Source organism: Thamnophis elegans, chromosome 7 (genome assembly GCF_009769535.1).
Source record: "Thamnophis elegans isolate rThaEle1 chromosome 7, rThaEle1.pri, whole genome shotgun sequence".
NCBI lineage: Eukaryota > Metazoa > Chordata > Lepidosauria > Squamata > Colubridae > Thamnophis > Thamnophis elegans.
The window spans coordinates 63,470,721-63,491,917 of record NC_045547.1 but is presented as its reverse complement, the minus strand read 5'-3'; the positions used below and the strand labels follow the sequence as shown (position 1 = coordinate 63,491,917).

Here is a 21,197-nt window from a genome sequence, read left to right as displayed (position 1 = left end):
ATTTGAATGTACTTTGTTTCCCCAAAAATGAGACCCGGTCTTATTTTCTTTTTGACCCCAAAATAAGCACCCAGTCTTATTTTGGGAAGATGTCTTTTTTAAACAGTTTATTTATATATTTTCACATTACATACATAAGTGCTTAGTAAACAGTATATTGTCTCGATCAATTTATTTTTATACAATAATACTCTTCCCTGCTCCTAATTTCTACCTTTACTGTCCAACTATTTATAAAACAAGTCCCATGTTCGAAAATACCCTGTGTCTTCTTTTTCTTTTCTTTTTAATGTCAATCTATCCATTTCTGCACATTCTAAAATAATTTTATTTATATCACCTGTGGGCGTTTTTTCATTTTTCTAGTACTGTGCATAAATAATTCTTGTTGCTGTCATGGTATGTAATATTAAATATAGATTCCCTATATCATACTTTTCAGGTATTATACCCAATAAAATTTCTGATTTATAATCTATGTGTTAACATTTTCTCCAACCATGTATGTATTTTTGTCCAATATTTCTTTGCTTTTACACATGTCCAAGGGGGGATATCATACCCATTTACCTTAGGACCACTGCGGCCATGGTTCCTATGCCCTGATACCTGTTGTGCTGCTGCCTGACTTCTTCTATTCGTGGCCAGACACCACATGGCTCATTGCATCAGTGCCACTGGTCATAGCAGAAGGCTGTGTGGTGCGTTGTGCCATTGCATGCATAAGAAGTGGCATTGGCGCAACAGGCCTTGTGGAGTTCTGCCATAAGCAGCAGCACCAGTGCAACAAGGGTTGTAGTGTCCTGCAGTAAGTGGCAGCATCAGTGCAACAAGACTTGCAGAAGTTGGGCAGTGGTGCAACAGGTTTAAAGGCATGGGAGCCCTGGCTTCAGTGGTCCTAAGGTAAGCGGGTGCAGGGCACATGAGGCAGCTCCATGCACCAACCCCGTTGATTTTTATGTTTCTGCCGCACCCCACCTCATACAATCAGATAGTGGGTGGAGCTTAACTAGAGATTATTTTGGGGGTAGGCTTATATTAAGACCAGGCATGAAAATTGGGCTGGGCTTGTTTCTGAGGTAGGTCATATTTTCGAGAAACACAGTATCACTTTCTCCCAGCTTGCTATCTTGGGCACTATTCATGAAGTCTTCTGATCTTCAACATCAAACAAGCATCTCCTTCCACAACTTAGATTTGAAGCATTATTCCTAATGAAGAGTCTTAGAGATTAGGAAAACAAATGTGTGAAGCTTTGGTTAACCTAAAAAGGATATTGTCTAGTGGCATAGGTGGGTATAACATATGAATATAGCAGCTTTTTGACCCACCTCCCCAAACACGACAAACCCTCTGATAGGAACGCAAAAGATTCCTTTATTAGGAATGCCAGCAGCCCCAGCAAGACGTTTGTCTCGCAGGCTGACAAGTCTGACCAGCCAGAAGATGAATAGTTGTCTGCCATACCTATTCATAGGTGTGGTAGACAACTATTCATCTCAGCTTCCTGCCTTTTATCCCCAGAGCTAGGGTGGGGCCTCGTTAGCAGCAGTGGGTCTTCCTTCCCCACAATCGGCCCCCAGCTTTCCACTGCTCTCCCCTTCTCTGCCTTCTGCATAGTCGTGCATCAGGCACTGGATCCAGCTGTTCCCCCTCTTCTTCATCAATCACCTCCAGACCTGGGGCTGTTGACTCTCCATTTGAGGGGTGACAGATGGCCCAGGCTCTGCCTCTGTCTCTCTTTTTCTTCCCTCTCGGAGCTCCCAGGCTTCCCTGATGCTGCCCCTGCCTCCAACCCATCCTCCTCCTCTGATTCAGCTGCTGGAGGATTCCAACGACCAACAGGCCACAACAGCAACTAAGAAACTAAGTCATAATTTAAATGGGTCAATTTCAAAATTGTAAAAATTAAACTTTCAAACTGTCCAGGACTATTTGCTCGTGCTCTCTCTATCTCTGTTTCTCCCCCTCTCTCTCTCTCCCTCTCCCTCCTTTCCTCCCTCCCTCTCAATGAGTGTGTGTGTGTGAGAATTTTATTCCTAAATATATTTGAAGTTTTTATGATCAAACACCACCTGGGAATGTTGTTTTTAAAATTTTATTATGCTTATCAATACACCTCCTCTCTGTGGGTTGATTAGGTCTTTCTTCAGCTTCTTACACCCAAACTGTAAAAGCTATCTCTCATTTTCACAAACAGTAAGGAATCAAAACAGGAATGAAAAGGGTGTTTTCTGCAGTGCAAACTTGAAAAACGATATTTGTCATTAGCTTTGGGTGGTAAGAAGATCCCTTGCGGTTCTTTCTCAGCTTATGTTATTTCTCACAATAACACTCTGGGGGTATCAATCATATACTTCTTCAAAGGTGGAAGAAATATTTTTGCTTTTTATCATGCTAGAGAGAAATGTGTATTTTATTGAATATGTGTTCCATTTTTATACATACACATATTTTTACCAGCACTAACCCATTAAAATCTGTATGTTTCAGTAGCCTAGAAACTGAATATTTCTTGATGTATTTAAAATAAAGAAGAATGAGAATTTCCCATTGCCTGGCAAAGATACACGTTTGAACATTTTGGGGTAATGTTTTTGAATAGTTTCTCCAATATTATGTCCATGTTTTCCTACAAAGGATGAGGAACTGAGATAAAAAGATAAAAATAAGTTTTATGAGTACTTTTTTCTTTTTGGAAGTGGAGAGTTGCCATTTAGTTGTAATTTAATAATTATATAATCCTTTGTTAAATTAAAAGATTTCAAAAGCAAGTGAAAGCAGCAGAAAACAAATGTTGTATGTCCAATTTTAACCAAGAAGTCTTTCAGAGTCTTCCTAGTCAAAGCTGGAACGAGATGTTTTATTTTTTAAAAATGTGGTGGTAGTTAGAATGCAGTACTGCAGGCTACTTCTGCTGATCACTGGCTGCCAGCAGTTTGGCAGATCGAATCTCACCAGGCTCAAGGTTGACTCAGCCTTCTATCCTTCTGAGGTTGGTAAAATGAGGATCCAGATTGTTGGGGGCCATAGGCTGACTCTGTAAACCGTTTAGAGAGGACTGTAAAGTAGTAAGAAGTGGTATATAAGTCTAACTGTTGTTGCTGCTGTATGGGGTTTTTTGGTTGGTAGTAGGAAGCCAGAGTTGCAATGGTCAGGTGATTATGAAATGGGTGGATCTATGTCATACATGGTGGGATGAAGACAGATGAGCTTTTTCTGTTGTTAAAATCTGGGTAAACCAAACTTTAGGACTTACTCCATAGTTTATGTGTTTCTTGCTTCAAACAAGAAACATACACATTATGGGGAACTGGGACATCAGTGTCAGTATTGATGCTACTGAAATTTGATGGCATCTTGGAAGTGGTGCCAGGGACAATAAAAATGTGATTTGTACACCACATATTCATAAATCTATTAGAGTCCCTTTCCCTGTTTTAGAATAAATATCCTTATTTTGGGAAAGTGGCCTAGATGTTTGCATATCTAGAGCTAATGATCACTTAGGGGATTTTTTAATGAAAGTGGATTCAGTTTTTTCTTTAAATCATTTTAATTTTCTTTTTAAAAATTATTGCAGAATTAAAAGTCAAGATGACTGTTAAAAAGTTGATTGTACTTGAATAATCCTATTGTTCCTGTTCCTAGCTTCTTTGTTGGCTAACTCCTGCTAAAAGAAGATGCTCTTCTCAATCAAGTTAATCTTCCAAACATCTTCTATAAAGAATTCTAATTCCATCAGCAGCAAGTAAAAAATGTTAGCCTTGTAAAATCAAACAATTCTGAGAATTATTGAGTTTAATTATTTTGGTAGTGACTGAGGATAATGTGCAATTTTACCTAATGTTGTTAAACTAAATCAGGAATGGTAGAACTACAGTATGTCAGTAAAGGCCAAAGCAAAGACACAGGCCATTCCATTGCCATTTTTGTTTACTTGCCTTCCTTGTAACTTCCAAATTAAATCTACTCTCTCTAAACAAAATTATAAGGTTTATTTGAACCACTGGAATGCCTCCAAATCACTGGCATCTACAGGATGGAATTAAAAAAGTCAAGATAGTTGTCACAACAATATGCTCAAATTTAGGCCCACTTTTTATGTACTGCATGTCACCTATCACTGATCCAAAATACATGCCCAGAAATGGATTTTGCTGATTGCTTTGGAATCTAAATCAAATCAAAACTTTTAGACAATATAATCTGAATGTCCAAAATTGTATCAATTTCCTACATTGGTTTGAATAATCAAACCAATTTTCTGAATTTATTTTTCATTGAAACAGGTTTTTGTCCACCTCTCTCATCCCTGCATTTTCTGCCATTTGTCCATCTCTTTGTTGCTTCTCCCAATCACTACCATCTTTTTTTCTCGTCTGCCTGCCACTAAGTTTATTCTTAGCTGCACCAGACAAAGAAGGCAGGGTTTGCTTCAGAATCACTTTTTCTTTCCTTTTAAACAGGTTACAGTTATACTTCAAAAGATAGTTTCATAACCCATTTTCCATTATCTTTTGGGAAATCCTCCAGATATAGAAACAAATTGGTACTAAGGCTGATATTCTCACATACTTTCTATTTGCTTTCTCACCTAATCACTTTCTTCTTCATCGCTAAGTTTCCGTCATAATTGTTTTATATTTAGCATATCTGAACCAGGAAACTGATTGAAACAGTCTCCAATTTAGTTTAATTTAGAATTCAAGATTAAACCCATTTTCCATTAGATACAATGAGACCCTGTGGTTTCCAGGTCTACAGCTTACAACCATTTGTTCAGTGACCAATATTATAGTGGTGCTAAAAAAAAAAGGAACATATGAGGTCCTTGAGGTTTATACCCATGTGGTCAAATTATTGCAATCCAGGTATCTGGTTCAGGATTATACTGTCATACGGAGGCATGGTCATAGGACTGCCAATTTTGACCTTCCTTGCCAACTTCTCATTTACAAAGTCAACAAGGAAGCTAGCAGAAACAGTTGCAAATCCCTCCAATAAGTTGCTTCCACTTTTTCTCTCACCTACAGTTCTTCCCTCCCCCATGTGCAGCCTCCACCAAGTCTCTCAAGCCCTCCCTGATCTCCTGGGACTCACACACAGCCTGAACAAACCCTCCCGGGTCCTACCTTTCAGTCTTTCCCCTCTACAACCTTTACTTGGATTTATGCCACTTCCCTACCCTACTTGTTAGGTTTAAAATGGCAACTGCGAGTTCCTGGAATTGCAATCCCAGCTCCAATTGCTGTCATAAACCAAGGATTACTGGTATAGCAACTACAGTACAAAAGGTTAAACTGGCAAAGGGAAAAAATGAACAGAAAATATATGGGCATGATGATTATGCTTTGTTTAATAAATTACTGGTTCCAGATATGATTACATACTAACTGTTTCTTTAAAGGGTTGCATTCAGTTAAACAACAGAGTGAAAGATTCAGTGAAAAATGGTTGAATAATAGTAGACAGAATTATTGTTACACCTCTGAAAGACCTCCAACGATCACAGATTTATAGCTAAAATTACAGGGAGCAATCATTTCAAAGATGCTTGGAAACAAGCTAGCTATGTTTTCAGAACATGGCCTGAAAACAGAAATATTTTTAAAAATGAAAACTATAATAGAAAGAATCCTGTGATGTAAAGTTTATCCTGCACTGCTTGCTAGAGAGAAAAAGCAGCCAACCTAATATCTGTAATCTTTCTAAAAATATCAAGGTTGGACTATATGATTCAATTAGAACTTTTATGAAACATTTATTCATATATCATATAAGTACATCTCTATTTAATTTCCCTGTTGGTTACTTTATGCAATTGTAATATATGGATATTATATCTGGGGTCTGTATAAATTGGATATGTACAAGCTTTCTTTCTTTTTTTAAATGTAGATAAATACAACATAAAAATTTAAAAATGTGGGGAGAAACTGATTCAGAGCCTCTGTATTATTAAAATTTTCCATATTCAAGTATATAATTTAGTACCAGTGGTATTATGTGCTGGCCCTGTTTCTATTTCAAATAAGCTGTAAAACTGTGACATTAACAATATTGCCACCCATTGGTGGGTTCTGGATCCCGTTTCAACCAGTATGGTGCAACAGGGCCGGGCGTCCACCACATGCATGCACATAGCACGTGCACATGCGTACTTACCACCTGCGATGCTCCATGAGGCTGCAGCTGCTTGGCGGAGTGTCACACAGGCGCTGTATGCTCAGTGCGCGTAAGCCTTGATCAGCTCAGATATAGGTAAGGAGAGGGGCGGGCAGGCGGGCCCTCTGGAGCACCGTACCAGAACGGTGCCTGGTGCTCCCAGCAGGTATTGGTATGCCTGTACCGGACTGTACCGGTCGTATCCCACCACTGTTGCCACCCTAATATTTACAATTCCATCTAAGTGTTTTGTCCTGATTCATCCATTATTTTTGCTCTGACTGTGCCTCTTGTCACAAAGCAGAACCATTTGTCTCAAAAACAAATGGTATGAACCAATGAAGAAACAGAAACACCACTGATATTTTTTTACAGAGCAATGCTGTGGAAACCAAGTACCTAAATTTTACTTAGGTAGATAGTGTGGACCCATATGTAATCTGAGAGAAACAGACTTGTAATAAATACTTTTACTCTTAAGAGTCTTACTCCTAAGGCATGAATGAATTATTAATGTCAATTCTATCTTCTCATCCCATGTACAGTAGATACCATTACGCTGTCCATAATTGGTAAACAATATTTTTTTTTAAATCAGTTTAAGAAAGTATTCAATACCAAGCACTTTCATTCTTTCTTTATCACATGATTGTTTTCAGAGATATTTTTCTTATCAATAGCTCTCCACACAAATCTCAGTTTTATAAGAAAAGATGTTCTATTAGCCCAGTGATATCCTGCTGTGATTTCAATTGAAATCATTTATTTTCAGCATTATTGTTTCCTGTAATATCCAAGTGATGCATTCAGAAAGTTAATCTATGTAAGAATTATGATTTCCAGGCAAATTTATGCCTATCATACAGTATTTTCTTCTCTTACAAGAGGATATGTATGAAAAAAATCTCCTTAGGTTTTTTATCTTTTTCTGCAGTTGCCTTTAACACATTAACCACATGTCCAAGTATGAGATAATAAGAGATATATTATTTATTGAACCAGTAGAAAAATATTAGTGAAATGTAGTGCTTGAGAATTTTGGTAAAATATTGAGATTTCTTTCTTTTTTTCATAGAAGTCACATTAATTATAGAATTAAAGCTTGAAGTTTTCTTGGCTATTTTTTTTTAAATGAAATTGTTTATCCATATCTGAGAAGTTTATGGATCACTTATGTTAATATGATGATAATATATTTACTTTTATTGGTAGCTGAGAATAAACCATATGCTGTATAGTTAATAGAGCTATGTCCACTTCAAAAATGGTTTAGAAAGTATTCCAAACTACATCCTACTTTTTATTAAAGCAGCCCAGCCCAATATTTTTTCACATTGCTGTTTTAAGAGTTGCATTTACTTTAAAGAGTGGATTCTTTAAAGCATCATCACCACCACCATCACCTCTTTTTTTTTAGTTTTGTGTCAAGGTGTGCTTTCATGAACAGCAGAAAGATATACTTATGCCAAGTCTGAAGCACTCCTTCCAAAGTGTTTTTGAAGTGTTTACAGTCCTGATAGTGAACACCTATGACAAATGTTATTTTTAGTAGTCAGGGCGATACATGAGCAGCTCTTCAGATTGCTTTTATAAGTGGAACAAATGCCTTTAAATTGGTATATCTTCTGCCTTTGGCAATATGAGGCATCTGGAGGCCAAATAATCAGGGAGATGCAGTCAATTCATTGCATTTATAACTGCTACAATACTCTTGATCAGTTCTTCATACAAGTCACAAAAAGAGTTCAAAGTAATAATGCTGCAAAATTTTGGATAGTAACTAGGCAGCCTGTTGCCCATTGGGTCATCATTTCAAATATTTAAAAAAGCAGTGGGACAGACTTCTACTTCCTGTTGGCTTCATTGAGCCAACAGGAAGTAAAAACCTATACCACAGGTTTTTATTTCTGTAGTAGTATATACACAGTGTGGTCTCACATCAGGGGTGAAATTCAGCAAGTTGTGATAGGTTCTGGAGAACTGGTAGTGGAAATTTTGAGTAGTTCAGAAAACTGGCAAATACCACCTCTGGCTGACACCAGAGTAGGGTGGGAATAGAGATTTTGCAGTATCCTTCCTCTGCCATGCCCACTAAGCCTCACCCACAGAACCAGTAATTAAAAAAAAATGAATTTCACCACTGTCTCAGATATAAATAAATAAATGCTAGCAGGTATTGATCCAAATGAGTTAATATATCCTAATGATGATGATTATGTGCCAACATGTTGGTATTGACTATTAGTGATCACATAGATTTTCTCCAGGATGACCAGTCTCCAATCTTTTGGTTTTCTTGGCAAAATACAGGGGTAGGAGTATGAATTGAAACAGCCTTTGCTGTTGTTATTAAAGTGGGTCTCCCCTCCTAACATCTTCCTGTGTAGCTGCTATGCAGTATAGGTCCTTGTTTGCTTTAGCTGGACATCTTCCCAGCTTGAGTGAATCAACTAGTAGTATATACATTTGGCTCCCTATATTCTTCATTCCTCCCAGGCTTACCTCCTGCCACAATGAGGCAGCAGAGTCTCAGAGCCAAATGACATTACCTCTAACTAAAGCATAATTAGAACTATTAGTCTAATTTCCATCTGGAAAAATTATACAATTATACTTGTACTTAGAAGATCTTCTTTCTATCAGAAATAATAAATAACATCAGTTTCTCACCAGGGAACAATGTGAGACCATATGTTCCTATATCGTATGACATGAGGTTTTTTTATATTTATATATTTTTAAGAGTGGATATGATTATCTTAAATAATTAACACATGTTTCTGGGAAATTTTTGTTGTTAAAAATAGATCCTCTTTTTCTTTAATATTTTTCTCACACTTTTCTAAACTCTAAAGTTGTTTGAATGGATTTATATGCCACCAAATTCTTACAAAAATAAACATAATATAGTAAAAATTAAAGAATCCATGGCAAACTTCAAAACACCTTTCAAACAGCATACACCCACACACCCACACACCCCACATAACACACAAACCAACAACAACATTCTCCAGATGGCTGAAGCATCTCACATTGATTGGTTTCATAAGAATATGCAATATTTTCATACCACAAGACTTCATTTTGAAGCAGATGCACAAAGTGTTGCCATCATGGCAAAATAAAGGAATTTAATGCAACATTTGTCCATATGGCAACTCTGATGTCTGGTTATTGGTACTCGTATATTATTGATATATATGAATAAGATAAATATGCTGCAAATTTCACAATTACAGTAATGGTAATTAGCATAGTTTCAAATGCACATTCCTATTTAAAAAAACAGCTTTGAATAGAGAGAATGGAAGATGCAGTAGTTGGGCTGGGTTCTGAGAATTTGAAAATTTTATTACAGAATGCACCAAATTACATTTATTTTGTTTGACTCTGAAGTTTATTGTTCCAGCATTAGTCATGGCAAAATTAAATCTTAAGACTGGCAAAGCCAAAGATCATATAGTTCCATCTATTCTTGATCAATTCATCAGTTATGATCTAAGATATCAGTGGTTAGAATTATAAAGAACATTGATTAAATTCCAGATATTTATTCAATTTTTCAACAACTTTATCTGGTTACTTACAACCCATACATTTTTTTCTTAAATGTGTAAACCTTGATGTATAATTTCTATAACCATTTGTTTTATATTTTGCAGTGGGGAGATGGAATAAGGCTTCCACACTAATTACTGATGTGACTTCAGTGAATCAAAATAGTGAATTAAATTTTAATTGGTTCATGGATTAAATATAATAGATTCAAAATTTTGAACATATTAATACAGCAGAAGTGAATGTAAACACTACTTAATCCTAATGATACCATAAGCAATTGATGATGATGCTAAATGATGTTAATCCTTCCCAAATATCTATTATTTTGAAAACTTATATTGTATAAAAACATTAAAGGTAAAGGTAAAGGTTCCCTTGCACATATGTGCTAGTTGTTCTTGACTCTAGGGGATGGTGCTCATCTCTGTTTCAAAGCCGAAGAGCCAGTGCCAGACATCTCCGTAGTCATGTGGCCGGCATGACTAAACATCGAAGGTGCACAGAACACTGTTACCTTCCCACCAAAGTGGTCCCTATATTTCTACTTGCATTTTTATGTGCTTTCGAACAGCTAGGTTGGCAGAAGCTGGGACAAGTAATGGGAGCTCACTCTGTTGTGCGGCGCTAGGGATTCGAACTGCTGAACTGCTGACCTTTCTCATCGATAAGCTCAGCGTCTTAGCCACTGAGCTACTGCGTCCCATAAAAATGTTACTTTAATCTTAAGCTATTTTATGCTTAGCTTAGTTTCCCTTGATATTTAGTTTCCTTCATTGAATCGGAATTGTATAGCAATCTGGATTCCAAACATAAAAATTGTCTGTGTTGCAAGGTACAGTAGAGAAGAAGGACACCCAAAAGTATTAGCTCTCCTTTATTGTAAGATAACATTTACAGAACCCTGCAAGTATAAAAGCACATTTCTCCCTTATTGCCTTTAGAGCCCAAGAAACTAAAAAGTGTCCCTTCTGATATGTTTGCCATGTCTACATTACATTGGTGGGCTCAGCTGCCTCTTAATCAGATTGTTCCCCAGGGGTGGCTCTTCTCCTTGTCTCCCACAGTCATTTTAACTGAGCATGCATATTGCCTCTGTCAATGCCTTCTAAAATAAAATATTCAGGGCTGGCTCTAGACTATGGCCAAATAGGCACTTAGGGACAAAAAATTGAGAAAAAAAACACCTTGTGAAAAACACAATAGAAAACCTAAAATGTAGTAACGGTGCACTCAGAGCCAGCAGGCGTGCTTGAGGCTTAAATAAAATTAAGACACAAGAGGGTACCACATGGTTTCATATGTTTATGACTGATATTTTTCTCAATAATTAGTTCAGCCCCGTTCCTTTAAATTGCATTGTTAATATGTGTGTATTTCAAATCACTGATAATTAAAAGTATTCAATTATATAAAATATTGTAGATATTTAGTTATAATTACAGTTTATCAATCTAATGTTCATCTGATAGATGATATATTGCAGAATTATATGTTTGAAATATCATATGCCTCACATTATACCTGTATTTTCTATTTCAGAAGCTAAGTAGAAAACAAAAACTAATAGATTCTAAGCAGTGATAATAATTTTAAAAAACTGGAAATGCTCTAAACGCATCCAGTTGTTCCTCAATAATAATGTATCTGGCACTGAATAATAAGTACATCATATATTTATTTATTGTAAGAAGAAAACCCATAGTTAATATTACAACATTTCATTCCTGCAAGGTTTGCGTGTGTATATTTCTCTATGTGTCTGCATTTCCAAACTTATGTTACATATTCAATAAAGGAATGTTACTACCATTTGATTTAGAATTCTAAATTCTCAGCCTAAATACACCAAAATCCAAGGTCTGTATTTCCAGAGAATTACAAAATTCTTTTCCAAATTCCTTCCATCCATCCATCCATCCATCATCTATCACAGTGGTTCCCAAACTTGGCAACTTTAAGACTTGTGGACTTCAGAGCCAGAGCTTGTGGACTTCAGAGCCAGAGCAGAGCTGGCTGGAGAATTCTGGGAGTTGAAGTCCACAAGTCTTAAAGTTGCCAAGTTTGGGAACCACTGATCTATCATCTATCATCCATCATCTATCATCCATCATCCATCATCCATCATCCATCATCCATCATCCATCATCCATCATCCATCATCCATCATCCATCTATCCATCTATCCATCTATCCATCCATCCATCCATCCATCCATCCATCCATCCATCTATCTATCTATCTATCTATCTATCTATCTATCTATCTATCTATCTATCTATCTATCTCAGCTTTATCATTTTGATAAATGATTCTATGTGGTGTATATTCCTTCTTCTTCCACCCATTTTCCGAGAAAAATGACCCTGTGAGCTGAGTTGGCTGAGATCTCCCAAAGTCCACCAGCTGACTTTCATGCCTAAATTGGGACTAGAACTCACAGCCTTAAACATTAGTTTAAAGTGACTCTTCCCCACCCTCTCTTTAAGAATAAGATAAGCAGGCATATCCAGCAATCTGGCACATGTGTACATCCATTTCCAGTCTAGGCAAAGCGACTAAATAAGCTCAGAGTTCCAATATAGTAAGTTTATTACTATAGAAGAGCCGAGGTGGCGCAGTGGTTAGGGTGCAGTACTGCAGGCCACTTCAGCTGACTGTGAACTGCAGTTCAGCGGTTCAAATCTCACCGGCTCAAGGTCAACTCAGCCTTCCATCCTTCCGAGGTGGGTGAAATGAGGACCCAGACTGTGGGGGCAAGTTGCTGACTCAATTTGCTAAAAAAAAATATTGTGAACCACTTAGAGAGGGTTGAAAGCCCTATTAAGCGGTATAGAAGTCTAATAAATAAATAAATAAATAAATAAATTATTGCCATGTACATTGGCATACAGGTAGCCAGTTGAGAGCAGGCATTATGGAGTTCCTGCCTTGAAGCATGCAAGATAATTTTTCTCCAGATAACTCCCATGGTGACTTTAGATTTAGCTGTCATTTTGGTCAGCTTTTCTATAGGGAAAAGCATCTTGTCCTTTGCTTCAGGCATTAAAGTATCTCTATAATGCTCAAACCCCCTCATGGAAAATGCAGCATAACCCTTAGCACAACCCTGTAAGGTAAACTAATAGAAATATAGTATTGTTCCTAAAATGTAGGAAGCAAATGTTGGGAAATAATAGTTCATCTAATACTGCCTTCTGAGATTGAGAGTCAGATGAAATTCATAGTAGCAGAACTGAGAATCAACTTCATGGTGTAGAAAGTGGCCTCAATATAAAAACAGGGACACAGTGCTTCAGGGGCTAAGATGCTGAACTTGTCAATCAGGAAGGTTGGCAGTTTGGTAGTTCAAATCCCTAGCACCACTTAACGGAGTGAGCTCCCATTACTTGTCCCAGTTTCTGCCAACTAGCAGTTTGAAAGCATGTAAAAATGCAAGTAGAGAAATAGGGACCACCTCGGTTGGAAGGTAACAGCGACCTGTGTGTCTTCAGTATTTAGTCATGCCAGCCACATGACCACGGAGAGGTCTTCGGACAGTGCTGGCTCTTCAGCTTGAAACGGAGTTGACTACCGCCCCCTAGAGTCGGGAATAACTAGCACATATGTGCGAAAGGAACCTTTACCTTTTAAACAAATGTTAAAAGCCTTTATTGGACATCATGACATAACTAAGCACTCTAAGATTAGTGTGAAGGAAGGGATACACTTACTCCTTTAACTTCCTGTGTGATTACCCAAGTTCCTATGCTTCCAATTTATCTCCACAAAACACTTTTCGCTGTCTTGCAAACTTTATATACTCCCTTTTGGCACTTGTAAAAGCCTCCAAATGCTTCGGCACAATTGTTGATCATGAGCAGAAGCCTCATCTGTTGCTTCCAATACCTGGCTAGAAGGATGATACAATTCCTGCATCTGGGAAGTTTGTAGCAGAACCATTTTCTGCTATTGAAAGTGCTGGAGAAAGCTTCAGAGGAGGTAGGAGACCAGATACGCAAAACAGAGCAATCTGACTCCTTCACTCTATCCATAGAAGTGTGGGGTCCAGGTTGCTTTATAAAACAGTTTCAAAGGATGTTTCACTCAAGGTTTCATTGAAGCAAAACCTCCATCTGAAATGTGCACTACCTTCTGGTCATCTAGACTATGCTTTTCTTCACATGAAAATAGGTAGAAATCTTTGCAGGCCATACTACTTAACCCACATTGCTTAGAAATAGCAGCATTGTGCAGCCTATTCTTTTATTCAGGCGAGTATCCTCTGACTGTCTGATACCCAAACAGGATCATACTATAGCATCTTCTCTCAACATTTTACATACAGGTAAATAAGACAGAAATAGGTGACTGAAGCTGAGACAGGCCAACTTGTCCAATTCTCAATGGCTTGTCAAGTACGTATTAAGTATCCGTATCTCATTATAGTATTGTATTCCTATTACAACTTAAAAATGATGTGGATTAGGTCTGTATCTCTGTTTAAGTTCTGTATATTACCTGTAGGTCATTTCAGCTTTTGACCACCTCCTGTAAATCAAAAGAGGATTCCATGCATGAATACAGAGGGAGTGGGTGGGTGGAGGAAACATAGCCAAAAAAACCAGAGCTAATTGCTTTGCTTGTCAAACAGCGGTGTGCTGATTTTATTGTAAATGTAGTAGGAAGTCTGAACTTTTATTTATTCCTGCTACTGTTCTTCATCATAGTCATGCTAAAATGCCCAGTTCAGTTGTGGTGTGGTGTTTCTCTTATAGTGGTGATGTTTCTCTTATGACATTAAAATCTAAGAAAACAACTATTCAGGCTCTGTATGGGATATTATAATTATGATTATCATTCCTATTATTATATACACAACACTATGAAAACACAGCTGCCAGCTCTTTAACTGGTATTGGCCTTCATTCAAATCAAGGTATTCCTAAGAACCTAGGACAGTGTTGGCTAATGTTTTTGGCAACGCATGCCAAAACAGGAGCATGTGTGCATGTGTGTGGGAGCACCGGAAAGTGGAAGAGTATCTCCCCAGCACACAAGCATGGAAGTGCCAGAAATTGGAAGAGCAGTTCCTGGCCTGAGCTTCACGTTTCCTGCATGCGCAGGCGTGCCAGTCACCTGGTCTTCCGGCAAGCGCATGCACGCCAGGGATCTGCTCTTTTGGTTTTTGGCACTCCTTTGGGCGCACAAGTTGGCCGGTGTGCATGTGCATGCCAGAACCCAGAAGAGAAAACCAGCGATGGCTGGAGTGCCCAGAGAGATGGCTCTGTGTGTCATTTCTGGCACATGTGACATAGGTTCACCATCACGGACCTAGGATGTCATAATGTATTAGCATAGTACCATGATGGCAAACCTATGGCATGTGTGGCACAAGTGGGATACGGAGCCATTTCTGAGGGCACACAAGGCTCCAGCATACATGCGCCCACTGGCCAGGTAATTTTCGGCCTTGATTTTCACCTGTTTTTCGCCCTCCGGAGGCTTCCCCAACATGTAAACCGGAAGTTCAGAAACGGACTTACAGTTTGCGCATTGGTCTGTGTTTCGCCCTTCAGAGGGTTTAGGGAAGCCTCCAGAGGGAGAAAAATGGCCCAACAGGCAACCCAGAAGTTCTTTCCCAAAATTCCAGTTTGCATTTTGGGCTTTTTTTTTGCCCTCCTCGGGCTCCTAGAAAGCATTTGGAGGCCTGGCATTTGGATGGCAAAAAATGGACCTACCGGCCCACAGGAAGTCAGAAAATGGGCCGTTTCTGGCCTCCAAAGGGCCTCTGGGGGGGGATGAGGGAGGCCATTTTCACCGTCCCCAGGCTCCAAGAAAGCCATGTGTACAAGCATGAAGCAGCAGGGGTTTTTCACATGTGCATGCACAGGGAGCACAGTGCAGGAGGTCATTAAATTATGGAGGTGGGCATTTTGGCACCCGAGGCGAAAAAGGTTCGCTGTCACTGGCATAGTATATGTGCAGATCCAAGCAACATGGTATTTTACAATTGACAGGTGCAAATTTTGTGAATGCGCAGATTTTCTAACTGTCATCCAAGGTTTTTTGGTATGACACCCAGTTTGCCAGTAAAAATAACTATTTTCATTATTCCCATTATTCCCTAAATTCCACAGAATTCAATATGTATTTGCAATTTTTTGGGATCCATTAAAAGCCAAGGGAATGGATTTCTTAAAAATCAGAGCATCTTTAGTTGTAACTAAATGTTCTAAATGAGGTAATATTCTATCCCTTCATTTAAGAATTGGTTTTCTTTTCTATGCATATATAATTTTAAGGGTTGATTGAAAGCTTAATATTTTTTCAGGGGCTTAATGGTTTGGTAATGAAAAGAGTAACAGTACATCTGTTTCACATTTTCCCAAAACAAATATAGCCAATTTGGGGCTCCATTCCTCCAGAAAAAAGCTAATTTGTTTACATGTTTGGCAGGATTTCAGAAAGGAAAAGTTATTATTTAAGCATTATTTAAATATATTCATTTTCAAATGTGTGACATCATGAAAACCAAAGCATCTGTGATTCTTAAAAACATGGAAAAGACTGCAGCAATAACAGATTCACACAGAATCCAGTTGAACATTGGATATTGAATCCTTGGGCATGGCACAGACTAAAGTGGAACAAGTGGATTAGTAATATAGTTTTATTTTATATATGATCATTACCGTGATATTATAATATTCACAAAAATGGAAAGACTTTAAAATACCCACAATGGAAGAATGACTGGTGAAGATGAAAGAATGAGTAGGGGTGGAAAAAATATTTTATGAAGTAGACCATGAAACACATTAGCTCTCTCCCTCTCTTCCTCTTCATATATATCTGTAGTGTCTGCCTGTCTGTCTCTCTGTCTGTCTGTCTGTCTCTCTATTTTCACACACACCCCACCCCCCCACACACACTCCTGTCTCCCCACAGGCACACATCCAAAATATTACTTCATGCAAAGTGGGAATATTATTGTTCCTTTCCTTTCATTTTGTCATACCTCTACTGAAGCCAACGAAGGTTGTAAGTGAAGTCATTGTAACTCTTTCCCATGCTTGGCTTAGCTGAGCAACTTTGGTTTTAGCATGAGAATTTATTGCTTTAGCCATTTAAAAAGTGTTAAAAATTCTCCGCAGAGATGTTGAGTTATATACAGCATGCTAATATAAGTGTACAGCTTAGTTATTTTAAAATCGGCTATGCTATACAAGGTATTTTGTTAAACTATTTCTTTTAAGCTGAAATGATTATTTTACACATTCTGAAGAAGGGCCCAACCTTTCTAAATGTCATTTATTCTATTCCAGTTTTGGGAGGAGGGGATGGAGGAGTCAGGAGAGAAATCTGAATCCACTGGAATCAATTCTTCATCAGTCTTTAAATCTTAGGGCATTTTTTTCTGGAGGAGAGACTTGGTTAGGTAGTGTTACCACTATACTATCTCTGGGTCCTGCTGCCAGCATAAACATTCATATTTTTCTAATATTTGCCTTTATAATTAAAATTAGCATTATTTTATGATTGGGGTGATCCTGTTTGAGGCTCCAGAATAGCCAACTTATTCCTTTGTTCCATGCTACCATCAAGCTAATGGAGGTTGAGACATCAGGGAATCAAGGGGTTGACTAGAAGACAGGAAATTTTAAACCTTGGATGGATTTGATTGTTCTTATGGTATATCAGTTGTAACTACTGTAGAGCTTTTATTGATGACTATACACAACTTTAATAATATGGTTGAATAATGAATACAACTGAATTAATAATGTGGTGATTAACCATTGTAGTAGTCCTGGCTGTAGATTCCAGAAGAAGCATGCAGATTTGACACTTTATTGTATGCACCGAAATATTTTTTTCCATAAAAATGTATTCCTACTATATTGTTTTAATAATTCATACTGTTTAGCACTATACAATAAATAATGACATTAGATAGAATAGAAATTAGATGCAATGAGCTTCACAAAAAATCGAAGCATTATGCACTAGTATTGCATTTGCAATACTAGTGTATAGTATTGCAGTTACATTTTAACTGTTCTTGGCTTGGTAGCTTTCTCTAAAGCCAGATTTCTATTTTCACTGTAAAGTAGGCATAATGATTGTTAAAAAAACCCTACATTTTACAGCTTTTCTTTTTTTATCCCTTTTCTCCAGGTGGTGTCTGCATTGCTCAGTCACTAAAAATCCCCCGTGAACCAAGAACAGGGGAATTTGAGAAGATTATCAAGCGCTTGATGGAGACTGCAAATGCTCGTGCTGTAATTATGTTTGCAAATGAAGATGATATAAGGTATTTGCTTTTTTCTCTTAGAATAGTTAACATTCAAAGTCATGATTTTATTTATACATGTTACTTACACTAGATTTCAGTTTTGTTGCTCATTCCAATTTTCCAGCAATCCTTAAACAGAAACATTTGGTTTTCACAGAATGTTCCTGCTCCAGTGGGACCCAGTAAAAATAGAAAAATTAACATGGTGAATATCTTTCCCTTTTAGAGGGAAAAGATACATTTTGGGTCAATTTTCTTTGGCACTCCACGTTTTTGTCATTTCTATAGAATTCACTTAATACTCTTCCCTTGAAGATTATTAAAATTGAGTAACGATGGAAGGTACAAGACTGAAATGAAAGCATTCAAAAGCAAGCTCAGGTGACTATGAAAGAATTATGTCTTTCATGTTGTTGTTAGTTGTGAAGTCGTGTCCGATCCATTATGACCCCATGGACAATGTTCCTCCAGGCCTTCCTGTTCTCTACCATCCTCTGGAGTCCATTTAAGCTCACACCTACTGCTTCAATGACTCCATCCAGCCACTTCATTCTCTGTTGTTCCATTCTTCTTTTGCCCTCAATCTTTCCCAGCATTAGGCTCTTCTCTGGTGTCTTTTATAGTCAGTGTCTTTCATAATCACCCAATATTTACTAAAAAACAAACAAACCCTTGAGTGAACCCTTCAGTTCAAGACTTTAAGTCTTGTCCATGTAATTATGGACAATGGTAGGATCAATATTGCTATTTTACTTGGAATATTCTTTCCTATATAACTGATACCTCTGGATTGCCCTGGAAGTCACTCAGCCATGTCCTAACAGGTCTGAGCTTGCTTAGCTTTGGAGGTTTAGCCAAAGTTCACCGAGTGCTGCTATCTGAGTTTAAGAAAACAAATTAAGCAGAAAATTCAGGTAACAAAAAGTAATGGCAAGAATGGAAGATTCTCTTCCTCTGCAGATATTAATAATAACCCTGCAGCACTTGACAACAAGTAAAACAGAAAAGAGAAGGTATTGGTTTGGAACTGATAGAGAAGGCAGACAGAAACATGAAAAAGCAGTCAGCCTTTCTTCTTTTTAATTTCTATTGCTTCATTGCCATGATACTTCTAAGTGTAGCCTTTATATTGTAATTTTTCTGCATAAGCTGCTGAGAATGGCTTTGATTGCTTAGAAATATGATAATGTAAACAAACAAATAAATGTTACAAATAAATACAGAAATATTGCATAATTTTTTTCTATACACTTTTTTTTACAAAAAGCCCAACATGTCTCCTTTAAAATGTTTCATGAATTGATAAAAATAACATTTTATGACTATTAAGGAAGAATCTTTATAAAAGTTGGTTTAAAATAACTCTTTTTTTAAATTACTGTTTACAGGAGAATACTGGAAGCTGCTAAGAAATTGAATCAAACTGGACATTTTCTTTGGATAGGTTCAGACAGTTGGGGTTCTAAAATTTCACCTGTTTATCAGCAAGAAGAAATAGCAGAAGGGGCTGTCACCATCCTGCCCAAAAGAGCTTCCATTGATGGTAAGGCTGTGATATAAGACTTTAGTAGGATGAGCCCCTAGTATACATTTGTGTAACTCTACTACATCCTACATTCCTGGGTTTCTTATGATGACAGTAAATAACTTTAAATGGTATTTTCATTCTATCTTCTGTAGGTGCATTATTGCTTGGTTCCATACTCATAATTATCAAGTAAAAAAAATTTCATTCCCACTGGAAATTCCACTGCTAAGTGACAAGGTTATAAGATGCAACATAATTTGTGACTATGACTAGCCAAATCCCATGCAGTCATAGACACCTGTGATCATGTGATTGCCATTTGCATTCCCCTGCCAACTTCTGCATTGACCTTGTTGGAAGCCAGCAGTAAATGTCACAAATGGTGTCATGTGACTGAGGGGATGCCCTGATGGTCATAACTATAAGAAGACCTTGTAATTACCCCTCATTCAGTGTTGAACCAGTGGACATTAAATGAGGATTACCTGTATTGTGCATCCAATTTATGACCATTCTGAGAACACATTATGTAAACAATTCAATTTATTTATAGTGATGGCACTAAACTGAAGCTTTCTTGTACAACAATAACATCATTTTTGTACCATTGCTATTTGTACCTTATTTATTTATTTATTTAAATTTATTGCCCATTCAACTCTGGATGGTATACAAAATTAAGCAAACAAACAAACAAACAAACCATAAAAAGAGCTGGAAACATAGAACCAGACATATGGCCCACACTGAAATAATCCAAGAATCATAAAACAATGTATATATGATAAAAATTAAGCCCAGATCTGGGACCAAAGCCCGGTGTTCAAAGTTTCCTTTACTTATTTCAAATATTAGTTTATTGATATTATCTTCTAGTTGGTGAAAATAGATTCTATGCTCAATGGTTCTGGTGAATGTTTAAACTAATTTCCTAAATACTAAATTAGTAGTATGATTTGTAGAAGAAACTACCATCTAATTAAATACGCAGTAGCTTTCATTTATTAATATCAGCTAATTATTTTTATATCAAGAAGTTACATGTCCTGCCCATTTTCAGTTCAGTTTTTTTCCCCATTGCCATAATACAGTAGGCACTGTCACAAATATCTAGAGTTACATATACAGCTTACTGGATCTAAGAGCTACAATATAGAATTATGGTAAATTACACAATAAATATAGAGAAAAAGTTCCAGAATCAGTCATGGCAGTTTAATTAAAAGAAAAGAAGGTTCTATAATTTGATGTCTTTTGGGAGTAAGCAGGTACCACTCAGAGTTGATAATACTGTGCAACACGAAAATTATAACTTGTATGTATACTTGAGATAATTATTTTTCAGACGTTCAGCTTCATTAAGTAATGAATAAGACTTTTTAAGACTTATTATATAACAAAAGGTAACAGAAAAGCAAGATAAAGCTGAAATGGAAAGTATGAAAACTGCCTTTTGCGAAAAATATTGAGACAGAGAACTCATAAAAATACCTTAATACCTCTCTGAACTGCTGAATTAATTTATTACAGTTATGATGATGTATAGTAGCTATGTCCAGTCATTTCCTAAATAAACACATAGGAAACCAAATACAAGGTAAGCTTTTCAAAGAATTATGCCAGTTATTTACCGCCTACTCTTATTGGTTTCAATTTATATCT

At 37.2% G+C, this 21,197-nt stretch overlaps 1 protein-coding gene across 1 annotated transcript in view; it reads left to right on the top strand.

Moving 5' to 3' along the window:
* GRM8 (glutamate metabotropic receptor 8) overlaps window positions 1-21,197 on the top strand; it is a 497,152-nt gene that overhangs the window by 249,847 nt on the left and 226,108 nt on the right. Inside the window, exons 3-4 of the mRNA XM_032221399.1 lie at window positions 17,890-18,025; window positions 19,396-19,550. Of these exons, the coding sequence (XP_032077290.1) occupies window positions 17,890-18,025; window positions 19,396-19,550 (291 nt within the window). The remainder of the gene's footprint in view (window positions 1-17,889; window positions 18,026-19,395; window positions 19,551-21,197) is intronic.